The sequence below is a fragment of the Lygodium microphyllum genome, chromosome 1 (genome assembly GCF_053477565.2).
Source record: "Lygodium microphyllum isolate KBCC chromosome 1, Lygodium_microphyllum_v1.1.10, whole genome shotgun sequence".
NCBI lineage: Eukaryota > Viridiplantae > Streptophyta > Polypodiopsida > Schizaeales > Lygodiaceae > Lygodium > Lygodium microphyllum.
In genome coordinates, this window is record NC_141135.1 from 96,643,307 (window position 1) to 96,669,304 (window position 25,998).

The 25,998-nt window shown below is 45.3% G+C and overlaps 1 protein-coding gene across 1 annotated transcript in view; it reads right to left on the reverse strand.

The window, feature by feature from the left end:
• Nucleotides 1-25,998, reverse strand: part of SEX1 (Pyruvate phosphate dikinase, PEP/pyruvate binding domain-containing protein) — a 113,374-nt gene that overhangs the window by 73,114 nt on the left and 14,262 nt on the right. Inside the window, exons 11-27 of the mRNA XM_087679456.1 lie at nucleotides 18,909-19,019; nucleotides 18,712-18,810; nucleotides 18,482-18,613; nucleotides 18,292-18,380; nucleotides 17,920-18,054; nucleotides 17,671-17,833; nucleotides 17,491-17,580; nucleotides 17,224-17,409; nucleotides 16,992-17,054; nucleotides 15,909-15,971; nucleotides 15,525-15,584; nucleotides 15,185-15,337; nucleotides 15,029-15,112; nucleotides 14,642-14,818; nucleotides 14,394-14,500; nucleotides 14,059-14,272; nucleotides 13,818-13,921 (exon numbers count right to left, since the gene is read on the reverse strand). Of these exons, the coding sequence (XP_087535582.1) occupies nucleotides 13,818-13,921; nucleotides 14,059-14,272; nucleotides 14,394-14,500; nucleotides 14,642-14,818; nucleotides 15,029-15,112; nucleotides 15,185-15,337; nucleotides 15,525-15,584; nucleotides 15,909-15,971; nucleotides 16,992-17,054; nucleotides 17,224-17,409; nucleotides 17,491-17,580; nucleotides 17,671-17,833; nucleotides 17,920-18,054; nucleotides 18,292-18,380; nucleotides 18,482-18,613; nucleotides 18,712-18,810; nucleotides 18,909-19,019 (2,030 nt within the window). The remainder of the gene's footprint in view (nucleotides 1-13,817; nucleotides 13,922-14,058; nucleotides 14,273-14,393; nucleotides 14,501-14,641; nucleotides 14,819-15,028; nucleotides 15,113-15,184; nucleotides 15,338-15,524; nucleotides 15,585-15,908; nucleotides 15,972-16,991; nucleotides 17,055-17,223; nucleotides 17,410-17,490; nucleotides 17,581-17,670; nucleotides 17,834-17,919; nucleotides 18,055-18,291; nucleotides 18,381-18,481; nucleotides 18,614-18,711; nucleotides 18,811-18,908; nucleotides 19,020-25,998) is intronic.

Genomic DNA, 25,998 nt, shown 5'->3' on the forward strand with positions numbered 1-25,998 from the left:
CAAAAGAGAATTCACAAACTCAAGCAGCCGATCCAGTTGAGTTCTTGCAAATTCTGTGAAGCAGAGACCACTTGAGCATATGAGTGAAGCGGAGAATCACCCACACTAAGGCCCTTACGGGTAGAACAAAATCCATTGTGGAGGTGCTTGCTGCATTTGACCGATGGCTGGACAGCAAGGGGGGACGAAGTCAGCTCAGCAGTACATGGAACCATATCCGCGTCTTCAATATCTTCTTCCACTTCCATAGCCAGAGTAGGCTGTTCCATATTCGGCACATTCTGTGTACCCTGGCCCGCCATTAACAAGCAGACACTGTCAATATGGCATGCTCTTCAGAGGATGTTGCTGTGTTGCTCTGCACAGCACAGGCCACACAGGCGAGCAGGCGAACAGGCCTGCAGGGCAGGCCCAAATCCGTGGCAAGTAGTAGGGCAATTGCTGAAGGATAGGGAGGACTGCATACAGGAATTACTAGCGTGCAGGGAAAAACTGCAGACAGGCGCAGCATGACAGCTGGTGTTCTGGGCAGCCAGGTTCAGGGTAGCGTCAAGATGCAGGGCAAGATGGCAACAGGCTTCGAGTAACAGGGCAGCAACAGGTCACAGGCCTGCAGGACAGCGACAAGCTTCAAATCAGCAGACAGGGTCACACCATTGCCTCGTGTCCTCTCTCTCTCTCTTTTTTTTCGTAAAAGGTAATTGTATTAATTACGAAAAAAGGTACAAGATTACATGATTACATGATTACAAGAGACACGAGGGCCCTAGGCCAACGTGTGGGAAATCCCCGTACTAATGCACTAAAAAGGGTTACACCAATCATGGCAACGACCCAGAGGCAATTGCCATATGCCAAGGAAGCAAATCCTCCCAAGGGAGCAAGTCGGAGTGCCGGATGAGATCTAGCTGCCAATGCAAGAGGCCTTTAAGCCTAGCAATATGTCTCGGTACATTAGAGGCCGAATCAAAGAGAAAAGCATTGCGCGTGGTCCAAATGTGCCAGCATCCCCAGTATCTGAAAAAGTGAAATAAGATCTTCATATGTAACTGTGGCGGTGTGGGGTACTTTGGGCGCACAAAAACCCAATCGAAAGGAGTTAGTGAGGACCCCACCACTGCGCACCAGATTTGCGACAAGAGTGACCAGATATTCTTGGCGAGCGGGCAAGAAAGAAAACGATGTCGGGCTGATTCCGCAGTAGTGGTACAGAAGAAACAATTGCCATTCGAGATTCTACGCTTGGAAAGGGCCGAGGCAAGATGAAGACCACCAATCATTACCAAAGACCTTGCATTTGAAAGGTGCCTTATTCAGCCAGCCCTCCATCAGCGTTGCCTGCCACCATGACTGCGATTTCCGCAATCCCCAAACAGTATTAGCTTTCACACCCAGCCATTGGTGGTCTTGAATGAGAAGATGATACACCTGATTAGTACAGGCCTTTTCCAGACTCAACCGGCCTGCAAGGTCCCAGTCCTGCCAAGGAGGAAAGGGTTGCCTACCCTGAAGCTCCGACAAAAGCTGTTCCCATAAACCATGGTATCCGCGTGGGATCCTGAAAAGTCTCCTAGCAGTCCGAAACGATGCGAGGACATTGCGAGTGGCAAGGGTAGCATCCGCAATTGAAGTCACACCTAAACGGGCCATGCGGTTAAATCTCGGTCTGAGCTGATGTTTGTCTTCCCATGAAAGTAATCTCGATACTGCCAACAATTTCAGCTGAAAGGAGTTAGTCTGCAAGCGGTCCCCCACTGGATGCCAACGGGCCTTTTGGAGCACCACTTTCCAAGAGCCGACCAAGTGCAGTAACAGAGAGGAAGAGGGACTGGAAAATCGAGAGTCAACATTAAGGACATGCCACCAGGAGGCCCGAAGTCGTGTATTACCATGGCATAGCCCGCTGTCCTCAAGAAAATCACGGGCTATGATGGTCCACGGGTGATGATCCACACACATGGCACGAAAAAGAGACCAACGAAGAGCCAGCATATGAGTTTCTGCATCCAAAATAGTTCCACCACCCATGCGTTTAGGGGTACATGTATGTGACCATGAAATCCACGAAATACCTGCCTGCAGTGAATCCTTCTTCCATTGCATGAAATGAATGGGATGGGTGAGAGCCTTCAAAGTAGTAGGCGTCCACGGCAGCAATGGCAAGAAATATGTTAGCATTGGTAGCATAATTGTCTGAGCCACTTTGAGGCGGACATGGAATGGCCACGCTTGCGACTTCCAATACATAAACTTCGCCGGCCAGTTTTTGTGAAATCCACTCCAGTAGGTCCTTTGGCCGTACATCCACCCCCAATGGGTATCCAAGATGCCTGACAATGGAGCCACCCTGGCCCTGCCAGCCTAATGACTGTAAATCAGGCTCCATGCAACTGAGTATGGCTGATTTAAAGGCATTGATGCGAAGACCAGAGACCTGACCAAAGAGCGTCCAAACATCTAATGCCTTTCGAATGTTGTCCCTGTCCGCCCGCAAAATCATAAAGGTGTCATCAGCCAAAGATTGGCTAATGAAGTGCTGCCCCAAAGGAAGAGAATCCTGCCAGCTGAGCAGAAGCCGCCATTGAGGATAACATTGAAAGGACCGGGTGAGTCGCCAGGGCAAAGAAGAGAGGACTCAAAGGGCAACCCTGTCTGACCAAGCGTGCAAGGACAAATGGCTCTGTAACCCCACCATTGAGCATAACTCTTGAAGAAGCCGCAGCACTAATGGTGTAGATCAATCGGGACATCGGAGTACCAAAACCCATAGCAGACATGAGATCTGCAGTGAAAGACCAGTCTACATAGTCAAACGCCTTTTCCAAGTCCAATTGAATCAATACTACTTCCTGACTGGAGTGCCGCGCATAGTCAATAGCCATTTGCACATTTAAGATATTATGCAGAATGTTGCGGCCCTTAATGAAACCATATTGGAGAGGATGCACAATAGCTGGAAGGTGCTTGTGAAGCCGATTCGCCAGTACTTTGGAGAAGAGTTTATACATCGAGCCCATCAAAGAAATTGGTCTCCAATGTTGCAACATTGACGACAAAGGGACCTTTGGAATCAATTTGATAAGGCCTTCTTTCCACGAGGAAGGCATGACCCCTGTTTCCCAAACCTGCTGAAACATGACCGCCAATGGCTTTACCAGAGCTGCGTGGCCGAGTTCTCAAAGAATTCATTAGTGAGACCATCCCAACCAGGACTTTTATCCTTAGGCAGGTGCAACAAAACATCCATAACCTCCTCCTCGCAAATATCCGCCTCCAAAGTGGCTTGCATATCAAGTGGAACCTGCTGGCGGACCAGATGATAGAAGACCGAGCGGGCATGCGTAACCTGGCTAGAAGGTGAGGGAGAAGAACCAAGAAGTTCCATAAAATAATTTCTGCACATATTGACAATGGTCTGCGGATCAGTGACCATGCAACCTTCCGAATCCTGGAGTCTAGTCATATTTTCCCGAGTAGGAGAAGCATGCAAGGCGCGAAAGAACTTATGAGACTGGCAGGCACTATCTTGCAATGTGTCAGTCAAGTTATGCAGCTTGGCCTGCTAATAAGATTTCAACTGAAACACTTGAATAAGATGGGCCAAACGCCTCTCCAGTGACAGCAGAAAATCATCATCTGGGGTATCCACGAGCAACGAACGGACCAAAGCCAGTAAGTCCTCTGCTGCATGTCGACGTCGCCGACAAAGAGAGGCATAATGAATCCCATACTGCCAAGCAACCCGCTGCACATTAGAGAGCAGCCGTGCAAATGAAGCCAAGCCCTCATAGGCGAAGTCCAATAAGAACCTCTCAATCAATTGTGGCATATAGCCCTGAAAAAATGGATGCTTCAAATAAGAGGAGTTGAAATGTAAAGGGAGCCTATCCAGCAACTGCATAAAAGGTGCAACAGGTTGTGCCCGCATCTCAAGCTGGAGGGGGAAATGGTCCGACAATGCATATTGCTGCAAGACCTTCATTTCCAGCATCTCGAGAAGAAAATCATCCCCCTGCATGATATACATTCGGTCCAACCGTGACCAAGTAGTTGCATATTGTGCGGAATGAAAAGTAAACCCTGAAAAAGAAGGGTGAAGCCACGACCAAAGATCTTGCTTAAGTACGCGCAAAGCAAAGGAATTCCACACCCAGCTTTCCGGCGTATCCATTACCGAATGCCCTGAAGTGGACTGAGAAGAATCAACACACATATTTGAAATCTCCCATCAAAAACCCCCTTCGGCCAAGTGACATCGAGCCCTGCAAAGTCGACCAAAGATCCCGTCGGGATGCGGGATTATTCGGAGCATAGAGGCCTAGCAACCATAAAATCTCTCCTTCAAATAAGACTTCGATTACCAGAAAGCGGCCCTGCACATCATTTTTAACAAGAACAGGCTGGTATTTCTCAGGGACAATCATCAGCACGCCCGAATAGTACGTAGCATGTGTCCCTGCATAAAACAGACGGAATCCATGACAATCCACAACTTCTCCTGCTTCACCCTGACTTTTGTGCTCAACTGCACACAATACATCCCACTGGTTCTCATGCAAGACAGTCCACATGGCATGTTGCTTATGGCGAGAGCAAATGCCTCGCACATTCCACGTGGCTATCTTCATATCTCTTCAAAATAAGGAAGTCAAGAATGAGGCGCCTGTTGCCTCGATTTCGCCTTTTCCGCGAGAGCATCCAGGACACCCTCATCCAGAAAATTAGCCAATACTGCAAACGAATTCTGGCGACCTGCTTTAGAGGTAGAAGGAAAATCTACTGCCTTGGGAGTGGGGCGGGGATAACGCCGATCCCAGGGTGTAATCACATTACCTTTTGTATCAAACGCCAGCTTAGCAGGTGGGCCCTTGGGACCGTCTGTATAGACTTTCCTTGTAGACTGATTATGGGGGGCAGACAGAGCCATAGTACGCGCAACATGCTGTGAAGTGAACATTTCTTTCCTGCGCATATACGTGCACACGGAATCCTGTGAAGCATTAGGCCCAAGATCCGCCAGGCCTGCATCCAACTTTTTACCTTTTTTTTTACGTGCCTCAATCCAATCAGTGCTACGAAAATCCAAACCCAAGACCTGTTGTTTGCCTTTATCCACGACATTAGGTGGCTGAAGGGCCTCCTATGTCGAGGCATCAAGCACCATGTCATCCTTAGGCAGCACAAACTGCGCATCCTCGAAAGACGGTTGTCTTTCGGGGCATTCGGCCATAAAATGCCCCAATTTACCACATGAAAAGCAGTGTCCTGCAAAGTTGCTCCATTTCAAGCGAAAATGCAAAGGATGCATGCCAGAACAATTGAGGCAAAGCCACGCAGGCCTTTTCCTGGCCGTGTCCCATAACATGCATAAACGGTTTCGATTCATAGCCCTGAGGCTTGGGGGAACTAGCATTGTTCCCACAACTGCCATCGCATCCTTCAACAATGGCCAATAGACCACCGGACAATTTTCCACTTCCACCCACACCGGACATTCTCGTTGAAGCAGACGCTGGAAGTCGCCAATAGGGCGCCATGGTACAACATGGACCAAGCGGCGATCAAAGAATAATGGCAACCTGGACAGGAGCTCTGCTCGATGTGTTTCCGATTTCAACAGTACCTCATAAAAGCCGTGAGGTCCAAGGAAGATCTCCTCAACACACTCCCCTTGCAATAAATGGTGCATCCACTGGCGAATATGTGAAAGCACTGGGATCCTGCCAGTGAAGAAAAGTATAACGGCACGGTCATAAAACACCAAAAAGGACCGCAAGACTGATTTCGGGTCCACCGTGGCTTCCAGCACATCATCAGTTCCCGCGTCAGAAAAAGTTTCATTATTATGCTGGACATAATCGCCAAGCAGAGTATTGGCAAAGTCCAACAAATGCTCCCAGTCAATCTCCTGCGAATCCACAGGATCAGACGCAACCTGCGCATAGGAACGTTCCTGAGGACCCATTGGCTCATCAGAAGTATGCTTGGAGCGTTTGCCCGCAGATGGCAGTTTAGAACCCGGAGGCATCTCCTCCGTGCACGGCACCATATCCTCCGGCTCCTCTGTATCGGAATTAGGGCCAAGGGCTGCCACCGTCCGGTCTAGAAAATCCATATCCAGGCCAACCATACTACTATCTTCTCTCTGAAGAAGCAAGTAGGAGCAGGCTGCGGCTAAGCCTGTGCTCTGTGACCACAGGCTTCAGACGGCAGGCGTCAGGCGAGCAGACAGGCACAGGCGGTGCAGGCGGCCACAGACGAATACAAGCGGGTGGGTCTTCAAGCGCGCGGGTAGTCGTCAGGCCATCGCGAAGCAAGCACTCATCACGCAAGCAGTCGTTAGTCGTCGCGCGGGCAATCGTCAGGCGTCAGGCGGCAGTCAGGCGCACTCGTCAGGCGGAAGTCGTCAGATGGATCTTCAGGCGGCGTGCAGGTCTAGGCGATCCTCTCTCTCTCTCCTTTTTTTTTTCGTAAAAGGTAATTGTATTAATTACGAAAAAATGTACAAGATAACTTGATTACAAGATACATGACGCCAATCCAGGCCATCATGTAAAGAGGGGCTAAGTGCTACATGTTACAAAGTTATGGCAAGGGGGCAGATGAAATTGCCATAAGCCAGGGACGGAAGTCCTCCCTAGAGAGCAAATCAGAATACCGGAGAAGATCTAACTGCCAATACAAAAGGCCCTTAAGCCTCGCAATATGTCGCTGAACATTATAGGCGGAGTCAAAAAGAAAAGCATTCCTAATTGTCCAGTTATGCCAACAGCCCCAATATCGAAGAAAATGATACATGAGTTTCATATGTGGCTGTGCAGGAGTGGGGTATTTGGGCTGCCCGAAAACCCAATTAAAGGGGCGCAGCGTGAATCCAACCGCTCCTTGCCAAATAGCCGACAAAAAGAACCAGATTTTTTTTGCGACAGGGCAAGAAATAAATCTGTGGCGGGCTGATTCCACCGCAGTGGTGCAAAAGAAACAGTTGCCATTGGAAATTCGTCGCTTGGAAAGAGCCGACGCAAGCGGAAGACCACCAATCATCACTCTCCAAAGAAATACTTTACATTTGAAGGGGGTCTTGTTCAACCAGCCCTCCATCACAGTTGCCCTCCACCAGGACCGGGATTTTCGTAGGCCCCATAAAGCATTGGCTTTGGTAAGTAACCATTGTTGATCTTTGATCAAAATATGATAAACTTGATTAGCAGAAGCTTTGCTTAAAGGCAGCCGGCCTTGTAGGTCCCAATCCTGCCAAGGATGATCTGAAGCAAGGGCAAGAAAGGGTTGTCTGCTCTGGAGCATCCACAAAAGCTGTTCCCATAAAGGCCTATATCCCCGCGGAATCCTGTAAAGCCTCCTGGCTGTACGAAATGATATAAGCACATTGCGACTAGCAAGGGTGACATCCGCGACCGAAGACAAGCCCAAACGAGCCATCCGGTTGAATTGTGGTCTAAGCTCATTTTTGCCTTCCCATGCAAGTAAACGCGAGACTGCCAATAATTCCAATTGAAAAGAATTCGTAGTCAAGCGATCCTCCGCTGGATGCCACTTAGCCTTTAGAAGGACCCGTTTCCAGGAAAATACCAAATGATTGAGCAGCGACGAAGAGGAACTGGAGAACCTCGAATCAGCATTAAGAACATGCCACCAAGAAGTCCGGATTTGGGTATTGCCATGTAGAAGCCCATGGCTCTCAAGGAAATAACGGGCTATATCGACCCATGGATGATGATCCGAGCACATGGCGCGGAAGAGAGACCAACGGAGTGCCTGCATGTGAGTTTGGGCATCTAAAATAGCTCCGCCACCCATGCGTTTAGGGGTGCAGGCATGCGACCACGAAATCCAGGAGATACCTGCATGCAATGAGTCCTTCTTCCATAGCATGAAGCGAATAGACTGAGTAAGAGCATTGAGAGTGGTAGTAGTCCAGGGCAACAATGGCAAAAAATATGTCAGCATTGGCAACATAATTGTCTGGGCCACTTTGAGACGAATATGGAAGGGCCACGCTTGAGATTTCTAATACATAAACTTGGCCACCATTTTCCGAGAAATCCACTGCAGAAGCTGCTTTGGTGGAACGTCGACACCCAAAGGATACCCAAGGTGCCTGACAATGGAGCCACGAGGAACAACCAGACCCTGCCAGTCCAAGGACCGCAAATCCGACTCCGTGCAGCTGAGAATGGCTGATTTGAGCGCATTGATGCGAAGGCCGGAGGCTTGCCCAAAGATGCCCCAAACATCCAATGCGCGCTTGAGGTTGTCCTTGTCCGCCCGCAAAATCATGAAAGTATCATCCGCCAGGGATTGGCTAATGAAGTGCTGTCCTGAAGGAAGCGACAGACCGGCCAACTGAGAAGAGGCTACCATATGGGATAACATGGAAAGAACTGGATGTGTCGCGAGGGCAAAGAATAGCGGGCTCAAAGGGCATCCTTGTCTGACAGAGCGGGCAAGTACAAATGGCTCAGTAACACCTCCGTTCAGCATGACTCGCGAAGATGCCGCAGCGCTAACGGTGTAGATTAGACGAGACATCCGGGGACCAAAGCCCATAGCCGACATAAGTTCAGCAACGAAAGACCAATCCAGATAGTCGAAAGCCTTTTCCAGGTCCACTTGAATCAGTACTACCTCCTGGTTAGAATGCCTTGCATAATCAATAGCTAGTTGAGCATTCAATACATTGTGCAGAATATTTCGGCCCTTAATGAAACCATACTGTAGAGGATGCACAATGGCCGGGAGATGCTTATGAAGCCGATTCGCCATTATTTTGGAAAAGATTTTGTACATTGAACCCATCAAAGAAATGGGGCGCCACTGCGTCAACGTAGATGGCGAAGGAACTTTTGGAAGCACTTTAATAAGGCCTTCTTTCCATGAGGAAGGCATGATACCGGTTTGCCACACCTGCTGAAACAAGGCCTGCAATGGTTTCGCCAGTTGGGTAGCAAAGGCTTCGAAGAACTCATTGGTGAGACCATCCCAACCCGGGCTTTTATCCTTGGGCAAATGTAACAAGACGTCCATAACCTCTGCCTCACAAATATCGGACTCCATAATAGCTTGCATGTCCTGCGGTAGCTGATTGCGGACCAGGTCATAAAAATCCGAACGGGCCTGAGTGATTTGATCTGAAGGTGGAGAAGTGGTGCCGAGAAGGTCACGGAAATAATTCCTGCACATCTGCACAATAGTCTGCGGATCCATGATAAGGTGACCTTCTGCATCCTCAAGTCTGGTCATATTCTCCCTAGCAGGAGAGGCGTGAAGAGCTCGAAAGAACTTATGGGTTTGACATGCATTATCTTGCAACGTCTCTGTCAGATGTTGCAGTTTGGCCTGCTGATATGATTTCAATTGCAATTCTTTAATAAGATCCGCCACTCGCATGGCCAGTGCGAGCAGAAAGGCATCATCCGGAGTGTCCACCAGCAGAGAACGAACCAAAGCCAGCATGTCCTCAGCTGCCTTGCGACGCTGCCGACAAAGAGAGGCATGGTGGATCCCATACTGCCGAGCAACCCGCTGCACATTAGAGAGCAATCGTTCAAATGACGCAGTGCCTTGAGAAGAGAAGTCGAAGAGAAATCTGTCGATCAATTGCTGCATATAGCCCTGAAAGATGGCATGCTTCAGGTAAGACGAATTGAAACGCAAAGGGAGTCTCTCTAGAAATTGCTTGAACGGGGCAATGGGTTGTGCAAACAGCTCAAGCTGCAGAGGGAAATGGTCCGACAGGGCATATTGCTGCAATACTTTTATTTCGAGCAGCTCAGGAAGAAAATCATCATTCTGCATGATATATATACGATCCAATCTCGACCATGTTGTTGCATACTGGGCAGAATGGAAAGTAAACCCTGTAGAGGACGGGTGTAGCCAGGACCAGAGATCTTGCTTGAGGACGTCAAGAGCCAACGCCTGCCACATACGACTTTCCGGGGTATCCATCACCGAATGCTCCGATGTGGACTGGGAGGAATCCACACACATATTGAAATCCCCCATGAAGAAGCCCCGTCTGCCAAGTGCCAAGGAGGCCTGCAAAGTTTGCCAAAGCGCCCGACGAGATAAGGAATCATTCGGAGCATAGAGGCCAAGTAGCCATAAGATTTCCCCTTCGAATATAATTTCAATCACCAAAAAACGGCCATGAACATCATTTTTAATCAGAACAGGCTGATATTTGTCATGGACAATCATGAGCACACCCGAATAATGCATGGCCTGTGACCCAGCATAAAACAGTCTAAAGCCCTGGCAATCTACCACTTTTCCAGCTTCATCGTGACTCTTGTGCTCAACAGCGCACAAGACATCCCACTGATTTTCATGCAACACAGTCCACATAGCATGTTGCTTGTGGCGAGAACAAATCCCACGCACATTCCACGTGGCGATTTTCATGTATACTCCAAGCAAAATCAGGTGCGAGGCGCTGCTTGCCTCGATTTGACTTTGTCAGCGAGAATGTCCAGGACTCCCTCGTCCAAGAAATCTGCCAACACTGCAAAAGAGTTCTGCGGACCAGATTTGGAAGTAGACGGCATATCTACTGGCTTTGGGATGGACCGGGGATAACGACGGTCCCACGGGGTAATGACATTACCTCTGGTATCAAATGCCAACTTAGCAGAGGGACCCTTAGAACGATCCGAAGACATTTTCCTGGCGGACTGATAACGGGGGCCAGAGGAAACCATAGCAAGAGCCGAGCGCTCAGAAGACTGCATTTCCTTCCTTCGCATGTATGTACGCATGGAATCTTGTGATGTAGTAGGCACATTGTTCTGCATGGCCGCAACAACCCTGTTGCCTTTTTTTGCACCTACTTTCACCCAATTAGTGGCGCTAGAATCCAGACCCGCAACTTGTTGTTTACCTTTGGCCAAAGCTTGGGGCTGATGGGTAGCATCCAGCGATGGAGCATCACACACCATCTCCTCCATGGGCGGCACAGCATGGCCATTATGGGAAGTGTGTTGCTGTTCCGGGCACTCGGCCATAAAGTGCCCCAATTGTCCACAGGAGAAGCAATGCCCTGCAAAATTGCCCCATTTCAAACGAAAGTGTAATGGGTGCATGCCAGGGCAATTGAGGCGTAACCAGGCAGGCCTTTTTCTTGCAGTGTCCCAAAGCATACACAAGCGGTTGCGATTCACAGCCCGGAGACTGGGAGGGACCAGAACAGTGCCCACAACGGCCATAGCATCCTTCAATAGCGGCCAATAAACAGCCGGACAGTTTTCCACCTTGACCCAGACCGGGCATTCACGTTGCAGCAGACGCTGAAAATCTGCCATTGGACACCATGGAACCACATGAACCAACCGGCGTTCAAAAAACAAAGGCAGTTTAGACAGGAGAGCAGCACGGTGCGTCTCTGATTTCAACAGGATCTCGAAAAAACCCCGGGAGCCAATAAAAATCTCTTCAACACAGTCCCCTTGTAACAGAGGTTGCAACCACTGGCGAATACGGGAAAGCAACGGGATTCGACCAGTGAAGAAAAGTATCACAGCGCGATCATAAAATACCGAAAAGGAGCGTAGGACAGTTTTTGGGTCCATGGTGGCATCCAGCACATCGTCAGGTGCAGAGTCGGAGAAGACTTCCTGATTATGTTGAACATAATCGCCAAGCAAAGTGTTTGCAAATTCCAGCAAGTGTTCCCAGTCCACTTCCTGAGAGTCCACCGAATCCGAAGCAACCTGGGCATAGGACCGATCCTGAGAAACGCCTATCTCTTCCGACGCATGCTTGGTTCGTTTCCCCGCAGGCTGGATGTCAGGACAAGGGGGCAGCTCTTCGTTGCATGGAACCATATCCTCAGGTTCCTCCGCATCAGAATCCGGGCCCAGTGCTGCCACTGTTTGATCTATGAAGTCCAGATCCAAACCAGCCATCGTAGATGATGATTTGCTCTCGAATGAGGACTGACGCTCTGTTTTGCCGTCTCTCTCGCTTTCCCTTTTTTCTGTACAGAGGCGCTGTCCAGGGGTGTACTCAGCAAGGAGAGCTAATGAAAACCGAGGTTTACCTGTCTCCGTGCAGGGGCAGCCAGGCGAAACACAGGCCGGGCGGTCTCCACAGCAGGACGGGACAGGCTGGGATGCCGGGTAGGGGTCCGTCAGCAGCGTCCGGGAACAGGGCGTCAGGAGGATGCTATCCTGAATAGGGCATCAGCGAGAGGGCAGCTGGGCGTTGACAGGGCGGCCGGAACAGAAGACGCTGGCGGCTCCAGGGGCAGGGCGACTGCTCCCGACGGCTCCAGGAGCAGGACGGCCTGAAGACGGCACCAGGGATGCCGCCAGCAGCGCAGGGCGCAGGCGCGACTGGTCGAAAGAGGCAGAGATGCAGGCCGCGATGGTGGTGACGACATGCGAACGCCTGGCGAACAGGGCCGACGACGAGCCTGAGGCAAACGCAGGGTGGCGACAGGTAGGGTTTTCAGGCGGCGGCGGCGCAGGAAAACGCGCCCGCAGGTCGCGCCAGACCTAGCGATGGCAGGGCGGCACGGAGCGGGAGCAGCATCCTCTCTCTCTCTCTCTCTCTCTCTCTCTTTTTTTTTTTTTTTTTCGTAAAAGGTAATTATATTAATTACGAAAAAAATACAAGATTACTGGATTACAAGATACATGATGACACAAGGCCATCATGTGAAGAGGTTTTCTCTTTCTCTCTTTCTCTCTCTCTCTCTCTCTCTCTCTCTCTCTCTCTCTCTCTCTCAACGCGGCTTCCTTAGTTCTGCACGCGGACATAAAGCAGGAGACCACAAGCATGCACTCGTTCAGGCGTCGATGGGGCAGTCTGACAGGGCGCGTAGGTCTAGGTGAAGGCAAGGGCAGTGACCCGCAGGTCAAACGGGCAGCAGTAGGGATAGGCGCACAGGCGACGACATGGCTGCTCGCTCCGCGATCGCACGCTCTCTCTCTCTCTCTCTCTCTCTCTCTCTCTCTCTCTCTCTCTCTCTCTCTCGGGTGGTGGAACCTTTTTGGGGCAAAGAGGGTTTGTTGAGGAACCAAAGTCCTCACATGCATTAACAATTAATTATAGTAGTGCATAAACACTTAATTTTTAGTCTTCATTAACGGCCCAAAAAGGCTTTAGTTGCACTTACTGTCTCTTACTTCACATGGTAAAACAAATGCACCGAAATCCCTTATAAATAGGGCATGTTGTGGGCCTTCATCCCCCCACCACTCATTCTCCCACAAACTCTCATTCACTCTCCCAACACTTCTTCTATTCATTCTTCCTCAGCACTCTCCACTGCTGTCCACACCCCTGCAGAAGCATATCTCAGTTTGCAGAGTTGTCCTGAGTGCTGTCACCCTTTTCTAGGGGCTGCCTAGTCTAACCACCTGTCCAGGAGGTCCTAAGCTGCAGGCACCATCAATTTACTGCTCTGTTTGCTGTGCTGGTGGCCACCCTGCTGACCTTCTCCTCTGACATCACTACCACATCAGTATTTTTCTTTCTGGAAGTGGAAGATTGAGCCATGCACACTGCTCTCTCTCAAAGTAGGCACTCAGCTCATCTCTGTCTATGTCGATCAGACCTGAAGCTAAACCTATTACAAACCACAAGGCTGTGTGAAGCCGTGGCAAAACCATATCTGTGAAGACAGAACATACTTGTGCCAATGCATACAACTTGGAAGAATCCTCACATATTTCGTTCTTCAATCACCCATAATGATATGCTGATTTTTGGACAGGATTGATTCAAGCAAGCCAAATACCTGTGAAAATAGGCTGTTTCTTTGAAAGGAGGATTGTTTCAAGCAATCCCAATACCTGTAAACAAGTTCTGATGATGTCGGTTGTAGCTTCAAAGGGACACCCTTCTTTGCCTGTAGGTCACTTAATATTTCTGGTTCAAAACATGTGGCAAAGCAAACCTGTTAAATGAAACACAACAAAAAAAAGGCCAGTAAGGAGATGTCAATACAAGTAATGAAGCACCAACGATACCAAGCAGAGAACTTAAGAAAAAAGTACTTACAATCCCATTCATTAAAGTCTACTGATTACTGACCTTTCCATTCCTTGCCCTAACAGACACATGTGACAATACATCTGGCATGTCGGGAGTTAGCAGTGCAACCGCACCATCTGGAATTTCCTCTTCCCCTTTTACCTTGTTAGCAACCAATATCGTTGGTCTTTGATAGGTCTTATCTTGAACTTCTCCAAGGTCATTTACTACTTCAACATACCCACGCACTTCCACTGGACTAATTATTTGCCAACTGCAAATGTATATGACATCAGACATACTGCAGATTGCTGAGGATATGTCAAAATGTCCAAACATCTTTTCTACTTTTCAAGCTGATGTGCAGCCTATGAAGTTCCAGTCCCAGTACTTGCCTGCCCAGATGTGCAGTAGATCGTAGAACAGGATCAAGTCGATTCAAGAGCTGAGATAGAGAAGCAGCAGAACCCGATCGGATAATCTCTTCTGTGAAAATGTCAATCTGTTTTTACCAAGAAAATGTCATCAAATATAGTCACAACCTCCTTCCAAGGCCGACATTGAAACAATCAAATGAGAAGAAAATCAAAGCATTGGATATAACAAGTCAGCTTCAAATGTACAGAAGGAAGTTGTTACATACAGCCCATTGCTCAACTCCCAGCAAACTTCCAAGATATTCTGCAGACGGTTGTAGAAGCTCATTATACTGTTCAGCTTTGTCAGCAAGTACAAGCCTTGTTCGATCTAATACTGCCTTAGCCCTTAATGGCCACTGTTCGTGGTCACCCTTGCACGCTTCATACACATTACTCCATTCCTGCAGCAATGAAATAGCCAATAGTCACTGAGTATTTATCTGACATCCATTCCTGTAGTAACAATGATTGAAGGCCAACAGTCATCCAATGTATAACGGTGACATCAAAACCTTTCTTTACCCAGACAATTCAAGATTAATAAGCAACTGACAATTCACCTTTTACCAAAACTTTCAACAACAATTATGCCATTATATATCAAAACTTGCCTTCAAACAATACACTAGTTCTTCATTATCGATGCTTGATAAACACAAGTTTTCCAGTATCAGGGTGATCATGTAGATGATGTCCTGCAAATACAGAATGCCATCAACTTTGAAGCTATTTCAAATTTATCAAACATAATAATCAAGTGCACATACCCCTGCTGAAGCACTACTCAATTCTTCAAGCCCTCTCTCCACTGCAGTTCTAACTGTTGAATCAAGAGCCAAATCTAGAAAGATTATATCTCGCAATCTGTCATGCGGTTTTAGAAGATTTGGTTGAAGCTCTCGACGTGACTCCACCAAACCCTGAAAAGCAAATTTTCCTGCATACTTAGAGCCTGTAAACTGTACAATGTAATCTGGTCCGATGCGATATGATTTTAGCAGAATTCAGATACTATGAGGTATGAAAATTAGAATCCACTGAAATATGTTCTGCCAACGTAGAATAACCACAGCAAAGAGTAAACAGTTTGTCTTTCAGGTCTCTCACCTCAACAAGAGGAATAACAGCCTTGTCTTCCACATGATCCAAGACAAATTCCAAAAGAGCCTTCACAAAAACATAATAAGATATTATGCACTCAATTGAACCTCCTGAAACTATCACAAACAAGTATAATTACAAAAACGTAATAGTTTTTGTTCTCTCAATCGAGCCTCCTGAAAACTTATCCACATTGGAGTTTTACAAGCATTGCACATAAATTAGTCTACACAGAAGTTTTTGAGCTCAGACCAGCAGAAAATTGAAGACAACACATGGAGATATTTAACATATGACTGTACAATCAACCAACATAATAAAGCCTGGATCATGCTTGCACTTTCATATATACAACTGAGAATGTGATGAAGTTCTCATCTTAGTGATTACCGGAAGATCTGAAGACAAGTCTTTAATTGGGTGGATCTGGACACCTCCCATGAATCCCTCACCCTGTTCAACAACACATCATTAAGTAAAATAATATTATAGTGGCCCAATAACACACTCTATTCAGAACGTTTCATTGATATTTGAATTGCCCAACATTCCCTAGAAACTTCTATGGTAGATAAAAATGGAAACGTGGAATTTGAGTGTGCTGATGCAAAAACATTCGACCTGTGTCCAGCATTGCTTGTCACTGCATAACTTTCATGCACACTTTTCAAACTCACGGAACACCCACATACCAGATATAGCCTCAGTTACAATGACATGATGCATAACTTTCATGCACACTTTTCAAACTCATGGAACACCCACATTTACCTTTAAGCTCGATCATTATACCGGATATAACCTCATTTACAATGACACGATGCAGTCTAAGTGACTATCAAGTAGTCTATGCCTTTTAATAGGTTGATGAGTTGCAATATGCAAAAGTAGATCATAATTCAGTATGTTTCACTGACATATTGGCCACTCTATTCTTCGCTTAATCATGGTCACCACTTGACTTGATCACATGAAAAATATACAATAACAAAGAAATCTTCAAGCTTGAGGAAATAGAAAGCAATACGAACAAGTTAAAGAAAATATACAAGATGGAAGAATTCTTCAAGCTTAGGAAAGCTCTCTCCGGGAATACAAAAGTAATAGCATCTCCTGTTGTGTGCGTCCCACAGCTCAGGTTTCAAGTTTTACCATCTTTTGTAAAATAATGATCGGTGAATGTCTGTGGCACTACTAAAGCACTTACGATCATAAGTGATCATGCTGACCTGCTAGATATTGACAAGATTTGATTTGCACTCCTATTCAAATTCTTTGTCTTATCGGAAGAGCAATCGAGAGGTATACCATTAAACTAAGTTAAGCTGAGTCTTTATTGTGTCCACAAGATCGAATGTTTCAAGGCATTAAGAGTTTGTAGGTCATTTAGATAAATACAAGCATTACAGTGATTCATAGATTTCAGATAGCACATTGTCAGTTACATGAGATGAAGATAGAATAACAGCATACCTCAGAAGAATAACCCATACAGGTTGCAATGGCTGACTCAAGATCTGCTCCTGAGTGAACTGCCTGTGAACCAAGAATAAGCCCATGCCCATTCAAAGTGAAAGTAGAAACAGTTGAGTTCCAGATATTAAATATTTAAAGATCATAGTTAGAAAACATCTTCATGATCAAGTTAGACTTGATAGAGATGAAAGTTACCCATGTTAATTTTCAGAATGTACCGCAAGCATACCTTGAGTGTTCTTAGATAGGCTGTCAAATCACGAATAAGACCCTCTTTCTGGCTTGGTGAAAACCGTGGCTCAGAAACTATAGGTCTATCATAACTGGCAAGGCGCTCTTTTGTGACACCGTTTTCTTTCAATGTTCTCCAGTAAGCTTTAATATTTAAGTCACTTTTGATGTAGTCAAGAAGGGCCTGAAAGGGAGAGCAGCATAAACACATGGAGGAAAGCTAGAGCTGCATATGATTTAGCTTGTAGCATTCATCAACCCAGACCTGGCATATCACAACGTCATCTGGGCTAGTGTTATTGTGAAGCTTTTGATGCCATTCTTCCATCATCCCTCCCTTGCAATCATTCTTCCTCTGAGATTTTAAAGACCCTATGTGAGGCTTACGCTTTAACAAAGACGATGCAAGTATTCCTCATCATAAGGACATAATCTGAAGGATCACCTGTATAACAAGAATCTCATCCCTAATGCGCTGCCCCACATCCCCTTGCCCGCCCCTACCAACAGTTGACATTATAGTCCTAATAATCTCTCTATCTCCAGGTTGCTCCCTGAAAAGGTCTTGAAGCAAGTTCGTAAGGCGATCTTGAGCAGCACTAATCTCCCTGCAGTGAAAAAAGCTTGTCAAACGTAGAACTTGTCACCTGGATATACAAAAGTGCAAGAGACCTCAGATTTAAACCACACAGACCGTGGTTTCACATTGTAATTCTTGTTCCAATTCAGCTGTCTTGTAGCCATGAACCTCATCCATACAAGAATCCCTACAAGTGGTAGAGGCCCTCCATTTCTAGCCTTCATGGTAAGATCAATGGCTATGTTAAATCTGCACATGAAAAGACCAGTCAATGCATTACACAATATAGTATAATTGATAATAGAAATTTTTCATCATCCATTTGCATGCATTGTTCTTTACAGGGCCTTCTTTATACTTTGTTTTTAAACCTCAGGAGGAATTTCTCTGAGGTGTATTGGTAGAATCTTCTTTCTCTGGAAAAAAGAGGTCTTTCCAGAAAAAAAGCACACATTCAAGAAAAAAAAGCACACATTCAACAATCACCTGTGCATCAAAGATCTCTCAGCATCACTTTCACGATCAGCAATCTCCTCCAAGAGCCACTTTGCAGTTCCTTTTCCATCTCCTTTATCCTGTACATTGATAATTACCACAAATACAAATGCTGATCACAAATACTAGTACATCAACCAAACATACAGAAAGTCAAACAAATCTGCAGTAATAACAACACCTTTCTGGGTTTTTTGGCTGCCTCTAATGACACATAGAAATCAGACCCATTGTTTTTTATCCAGTTTCCTCCTGACCGTAAAACAAATGGGATACCAATAACACCAGAGTCTTTCAACGTCATTTCCAATGACTGCATACATAGCCAACAACCACCAACACAAGAACCAGCTCAATACAACATAGAAGAAGACAGTATATAATATCAAAGTATGCTTGTCACATGTATACCTGATACCCTGATTCACCAGCAAACTCATTCTTGAAATTTGTCTCACAAGAACCTTGGAGCACTGTAGAATCAGGAGGAATAATGGTTTCTGGTGGAGTCTGCTATATTTCAAGATCAAAGAAATGTAAGCAGAAAGTTCATGGTAGCCATGTTTCAACATGATGCAGGTAAAGTATATTAAAATGATAAACCATACCTCCCAGTTCCCAGTTAAAGTTTTTGATACAGCCCAATGAAGTACAAGAGGGTCTCTCAAGTCTGATGCTATGATCACATGGCAATCTTCTTCAAGTTTGCTCACAAGTGCCTTCACAACAGTCAAACGATTTTCCAGGTGGTGGTTACTGTATTTATCACAATAATGCAAGAGGTTTGACCTTGGAACCTTAGAAGTTATGTTATTAAACTGACTTCCTATAGTTTATGTGAATAACGATATAATCCTTCCCTCACTCATACACTGCCACATTTCAAACATGTAATTGCTAAGATCTATGCATTCTCACAGAATTTGTCATAGGCTTGTACACATGGGATCCTTTAAGGTGATAGTCTGCACAAACGTCCGCAACATGTGGATTTGGGAAGCAGTTAAGACACCTATTTCCACACAAGTGAAGCACCAGCTTCCAAAGGCATTGTAGCATTTGGTTGGCTTCATAAGCTCACAACCATGGGGATATTAAAAACTAGATGTGAGCAGAGCCAAAGTCTAGGCTGACTAGAATGTCGTAGACTTGTTGGGCATGGGAATGTTTCCTTCAGTTTCCCTTTGTGTTTGGGCACCCAGCTGAGATTTCGAGATTCAGTGAAGTCTAGGCAGACTAGAATGCCATAGACTTGTTGGGCATGGGAATGTTTTCTTCAGTTGCCCTTTTTATTTGGGCACCCAGCTGAGGTTTCAAGACTTGGTGACTGTTGCATTTTGCAAGCACTCTTAAATACTCTCCTCATGTCATCCACTACATGTACCCTCATCGCTCATTTGCTCTCATTTGTGTCACATGTATAAGTGAGTGTGCCTCCAATATGGTACAGCATCATTTTAGTAATATAATATAGCTTCTATGCACATTTACATTGGTACTTTGGTAGTACATATTTCCTGCTTGATGGGAACACCGGTTACCAAGTAAATTAAAGGCTTTAATTACAATATAATTTAATGTAGTCCAGCCTATTTAACTCATCAAGACAGCCTCAAACAGAATAAGAAAAGTACATAGTATTTGGTAGTAGGACAAATGCCCAAAAAACTCCTATTTAAGGACATGTTGTGGGCATTCCCTTCCATCCATATGTCAACTCTCCATCACATCATCCTTCATCATCTACCTCTTCACTGGCGGCTGCCCTGATTGCTGCCACCCAGCTAGCTGTGCCCTTGAAGGATTGCCATCTTCTCTGCTGCTGTGTTCAGAACCATATAATCCAGGTGACCTGTTTGACAGCCTCTTCTCCTCCGCACAAGCTGCATTTTGATCAACTTCTGCCTTTTTCTCAGTCTGCCTACTCAACCAGGCTGGATTTTCATCTTCTACAGCTGTCTACACATCCTAGACTGTAGATAGCCTCCATCAATCATGGACTGCTGTGTACCCACATGTATCCAGAAAAATTATTCACTATCAAAAATAAGTATAGTGCACCATTAAGGGTAGCAGTGGATGTTGGCCCACAAATATCAACATGAATCAATCAAAGGGGCGCCTTGGCTCTATGTGTGGTGTGCTAAGGGAATGGTGCATGGTATTGTTTCTAGAGCCAACAAGCTGGACACAAATCCTTGGACAATTTAAGGTGTGGAAGGCCCTCAACCATTAGACGACGTGATAGCTCATAGAGCCAGCCATACCCAAGGTGTCCAAAGCGATGATACCAAAAATGCTTATTGTTAATTGGCTCCCGTGTGGTGACTGAATCATCATGTGGAGGCCATTAGATTGTGCCTCGCTGACGGCAAGCAATCGCTAACGGTGTCTAAACTAATCTGAGAATCTATGACCTCAACTGTGGTCGCAATAAGGATAATTGTTCAAAGCAACTGAACGGACAAAAGGTTCACCCCAAGTTGGGGAACTTAATAACATCATCTAGTGAAGCGAGATTCCAACTCTCATCAGTATGAATTTTGACATGACCTAAACCATGGATCTTGACTGAGGAGTTGATCGATAAAGCTATTGAATGGACAAAAGATTCACCCCAAGTTGGGAAACTTATTAACATCATCCAATAAAGCAAGGTCCCGGCCCTCATTAGTATCTAACTTGATGCAACCTAGACCACAAATCTTGACCAAGGAGTTGTTCCCAACTGAACATTTCCAATTGCATGGACTCGGAAGATAAAAATGTTATGGATGGGGATCATATGATGGGTTACTCTACTATCCACAATCCAAACACGAGAAGATGTGCTCAATTGGGTAGAGGGAGCCTCTGTGGTTGCCTCCTCAAGAGGTAACTCGCGAATTTGGACTAAGCTCGCAACCTTGGATATCTCCACAAAGACAAAATGGACATCATGTCAAATAAACCAGTCAAACATACCCATTCGAGTTGAGAACGATACTAGTTGTGATGGCTAACTATTGGCAGCATCTCTAGCCTTGCTACTACCCTTGATTTTGGTTGCCATCACCTTGACTTCCTTATTGGGAATTACCTTGGAAATTACCCAACTCAGAGGCGGGGTTTGAATCTTTTGTTTGGGCTGTGTGCCTCTTGCCTTGGATTGACACTCATCGTCAAAGTAGCCACAAGCCCTTTGACAATGTTCGCAATATTTGTTTTGCTTTGGTACATTCTACTATCGAGGTTTTAAGGATGACTGGGAGTTCCCTTGTGGCTCACTAGCTTAATTTTGATTTTGAGTTCAAGTTTGATTTGATTTTGGTTTTGCTTTTGCTTTTTCTTACCTTTCCCTTGCCCCTTTTGAGAAGAAACAATGAGAGCTCCTTCTATGGAGAATGCACTATGAAACTAGTTGAACAACTAAATGTAACACAGTATTTGACACTCAAATTCATAGAATTTAGGCATGATAGGCTGTGAGATCACTTGCTACACAAAATGGAAATATACTCTAGGCAGCTTGTTTAGGAATAAAGTGATTTGATCATCAAGGGACTTAGGAGACCCCCTAATGGAGAAGTCAAAACTATCCAAGGTAGACTATGGAACCCACTCCAACTTAGTTCTTGGCATAGACTCCTTTGAAGACTGAGGTGGTGCAGAAGGTTCGATGTCATCTTCCCTTTAGGGTTAGGATAACACAAAGACAATGAACACAAAAAATGAATAAATCTAAATAATGAATAAATACAATGATCAATGCAAAATACACTACAAGGTGAATATTGAATCTCGAACTCCCATGTCTCAAGGACCAAGGTAGGCAGTATGAATAAAAGAGTGTATCGCACTGACGGATCCCGAAATGCAGCAAGCAACCTTTGAGAATGTTCGGTAACCATAAACAGAGCTCTCTAATGGCCAAATCTGTGACAAATGGGCAAGTAGTGCAGAAAATAGCAAAATGCACCAATCGACAACTAATCACCAAAATGCAATCAAGACAGCTGATCAGCAAAATGCAGCCTTCAAGATGATGTGGCAGCTCAGGCAAAGTTGCAGACAGCAGAAACACAGCCTTTTAGCTGGTCATACAGCATAAATGCAGCAAATGTGGCGTGGCAGCAAGCGATTGGTCTCGATAGATCTTGACGGGTGTAAGCAGCAGTCACTAACTAGACAATAGCACAAACAAGCTGAAATCTAGCTGCCAATAGCTGCCAATAGCAGCAAGGGACTAGACAATAGCTCAAACTAAGATATCCTTTGTGAACCTAGAGTGGACAGCAAAGATAAGGGCACTTGAAAGCTGCAAAAACGAGATTAAGGCTGAGTGGTGATTGGATCCTCCCAAATTAGGGTTTGGCTTATGGGACACAAACACTCTAGAAACACTTTTTTTTCAAATAAAGTTTGGTAATTTAATTAATTAAGCTTGTTTTGGGGCTATTTAATATGGCTAATCAGCATATAATGCATTTTTAGCTCAACATAAAATCCATGGTTAAGAGGGGATTCCCACCCTTCACTTGGTATCTACAAGTTTTACCATTTGTCTTCGACATCGGCCTCCCTTCCATGTTGTACCTACCCTTTGCATTGCACGATCATTGTCATCATCTTTGTAAAAGGGCGCTCAAGCAAGTGAACAATTTTCCCACAAGGGACATTGTCCAAGTGGCACCTTGCTACATACATATTCTCATCATATAGCATTCACCTGTGCATCTCATTGTGCGAAGCACCCCTAAGTGGATCCTGAGATGTCTCCACTAGCAATTCTTTTACCACCATTAATCTATACCTCTTGACCACTTTATCCTTGGTCACCAACACTTTGGATAGGTGATTCAAATAGTCTTCTATTATATGATATTAGATCTGAGCATTCCTTTATTTTTACCCATGGACATAATTACTTCCACACCAACAAAAAAAAGAGTTCAAAGTGGTTAGACTTTGCCTTTTTAGGTCCTAGTAGGCCATTGGCCAAGCATCCTTTGTTTGATGCCTTGACCTCTTTGGGGTGGCTCTTTGGGCTCCCAAGATAAGATAACCATCACCTCTATCATCTTGGTAGGTTCTTGGGCAACAGCCATGCATCCTTTAACCAATGCCTTAACTGCTTGGAGTGGGATGTTTCCATGTAAAAGATGGGATGAGCTATGCTTGCAATCCCTTTTTTGTTCCACTTTTAGGCCTAAGAGGGGGTGTTAAGTTCAAAAGGATGCATCACACATTAGATCTTCATTAGCTCATTAAAACAACCCTAGAGCTTACAAATTACCAAAGTTTGTGTCCCATTAGCCAAAACCTTAATTTTGGGAGGGTCCACATCTATAAATAAGAGGTTGTCCAACATCTTTGATCATCTCATTTTTGCAGATGCACTTGTCCTTCTACTATTGCCCCATCTTCTACAGCTACTGACAACTTGCACCCTGTTGCCACCTAGCCATCTGGCACCCTTGGATTTGCAAAGAAAACACAGAGAGTGTGAGAACACAACTAATACAATGAGCTTAGACAAAACACAAATGAAGAAGAAATAAATAAATAAATGTCAAATATTGAATGAATAATAGTGAGAGAGCTACAACAATGTGCTCTAAGCAAAGGCTTTCCAATAGCCATGTCTCTCATGGGAGCAAGTTAAGAAGATTTTGAAGTGTTTTGTACTCCCTTGATATAGGACACTTTGGCAGTAGCAAGGGTAAAGAGAACCGTCGTGTGAAGGTGCACAACAAAAGAGAAACATGAAGACGGCGAGAGAAAAGGAGAAGAGAGAAGATTGCAGGAATGAAAAAGAAAGTTTGTTGAAAGCAATTGTAAAACACAAAAAATGTATGTTTTCTATAGCAAACAACAGGCTGAAATTTTGTGTTTTCAATAACAAGGTGGCCTCCTCTAAAGAAAACCTCTGTATCCTTGCTTAGGCGACGATACCACGTAAGAGTGCACAACAAAAGGGGAACACTAACACAGAGAAAAGGGGAAGAGAGAAGACAAAAGGGAGGAAAAAGAAATCTGCACTAAATCTAGAGAGAATACTGAATACAATAATGGATTGAGCAATCCCTACACGCACCCCAAAGCATTAATGAAGGCACCGGATCAAACTAGAAAATGGTAACAACACTGAAAACGATGACAGAGATGATAGCAGCGATAGTGACGGAGACCAGAAACCAAATATGCAACCAACAGCCCCTACTAGAGACGGAGATGAACATTGCAATTTGTGCGCCAACCTACAAAAGGAAGAGGATAATCTACCCAACTGATGGGGGTCTTGTAAAGAAATGCCCTAGTATAGAAACTCGAATACAATCATACGACAAAGTAAAAATTGGTACTAGAACACAATTAGGGTTAGGGTAACTCAAAGATAATAAAGACGGAGAATAATGAAATGAATCGATCTGAATAGAATATAATGCTCAATGCAACAAACACACTATGCAGTGAATGAATGCTAACCCCCGAACTCCGGTGTCTCAAGGACCGAGGCAAAGAGTGTGAGCTAGAGAGAGTGTGTTGTCCGTTCATGGACCCCAAAACATAGCAAGGCAGCCTTCAAAGGTGTCTAGCAGCAGCAAATGCAGCAGTGGATGCTAGATCAATGTGTCGAATGGGTCAAAGACAGAGAGAAAACAGCAAATGCAGGCTTAAATGATGAAAGGCAGCTGTACAGGCCATACAAGTAGCAAAACACAGGTTTAGAGATAACCTCGCAGGCAGGGCAGAGCAAACAGCAAAAAGCAGTTGTTAAGATGTCGTGAACAGCTAGGTGGCAGCAAGGACAGGCTGTACAGAAATCGCCAGCAATTAGGCAGCTCTAGTACAGCAGCAAAAGGCTTGGAAGCAAGCCCCATGTGATGGACAGCAATAGTGGGCAGCTCCAACAAGGATCTCCTCCACAAATGGGGTGTGGATAGCAAAGCTCTAGCACCTGCAAACTACAAGAACAAGATTGGGCTGAATGGAGGGTATTGATAGAAAGTTCGGAACCTCCCAAATTAGGATTTGCATGTGGGGCACATAAACTCTCTAGAACTGTGTTTCTTTTTAATAAAAGATTTTAATTCCTCGATTAATTTGAGTTTTGGGACTGTTTTAATAAAGTTAATGCATTTTTAGCTCAACAAGGCTATATATAGCTAATCATCCCTAAATCTCAGACTGACCAAAATGGCCCCTAACAATAGGGGTTGTCCAACCAAATCTCGCTGACCAACCATCTACCAATGCAAAATACTAGCATAGCATTTGGAGCCTGATCACAGCAGGGAAAAGGCAGCTTGGACATTGTACAAACTGGTCATTGACCAAACTCACTTTATTAAATCAATCAAAGAATTAAATGCCCCAAATCAGGTTTATTGGACACAATATAAAAGAGCTAATCGAAGAGCCTATGAGAGTGCGCAACAAAAAGGAATAAAAACACAGAGAAAAAGGAACAAAGAGAGACTGCAATAAAAGAAGAATGAAATCTGACGGAACAAGGAAGAATACTGATACAAATGGGAAAGCAGAAGGAGATGATGGCAGCACCAAGCACAAAGCGTCGGTGTGTCGAAGTGTGCACCTACCAAGAAGGACAAAAGACTGGAGAGAGTGAGTAACTGCCAAGTGGGGGGATTAGCTATATGTAGCCATAAATACCCAAATCTAGCCAACCTGCCCCCCTAAGAGTGCCATAAATGC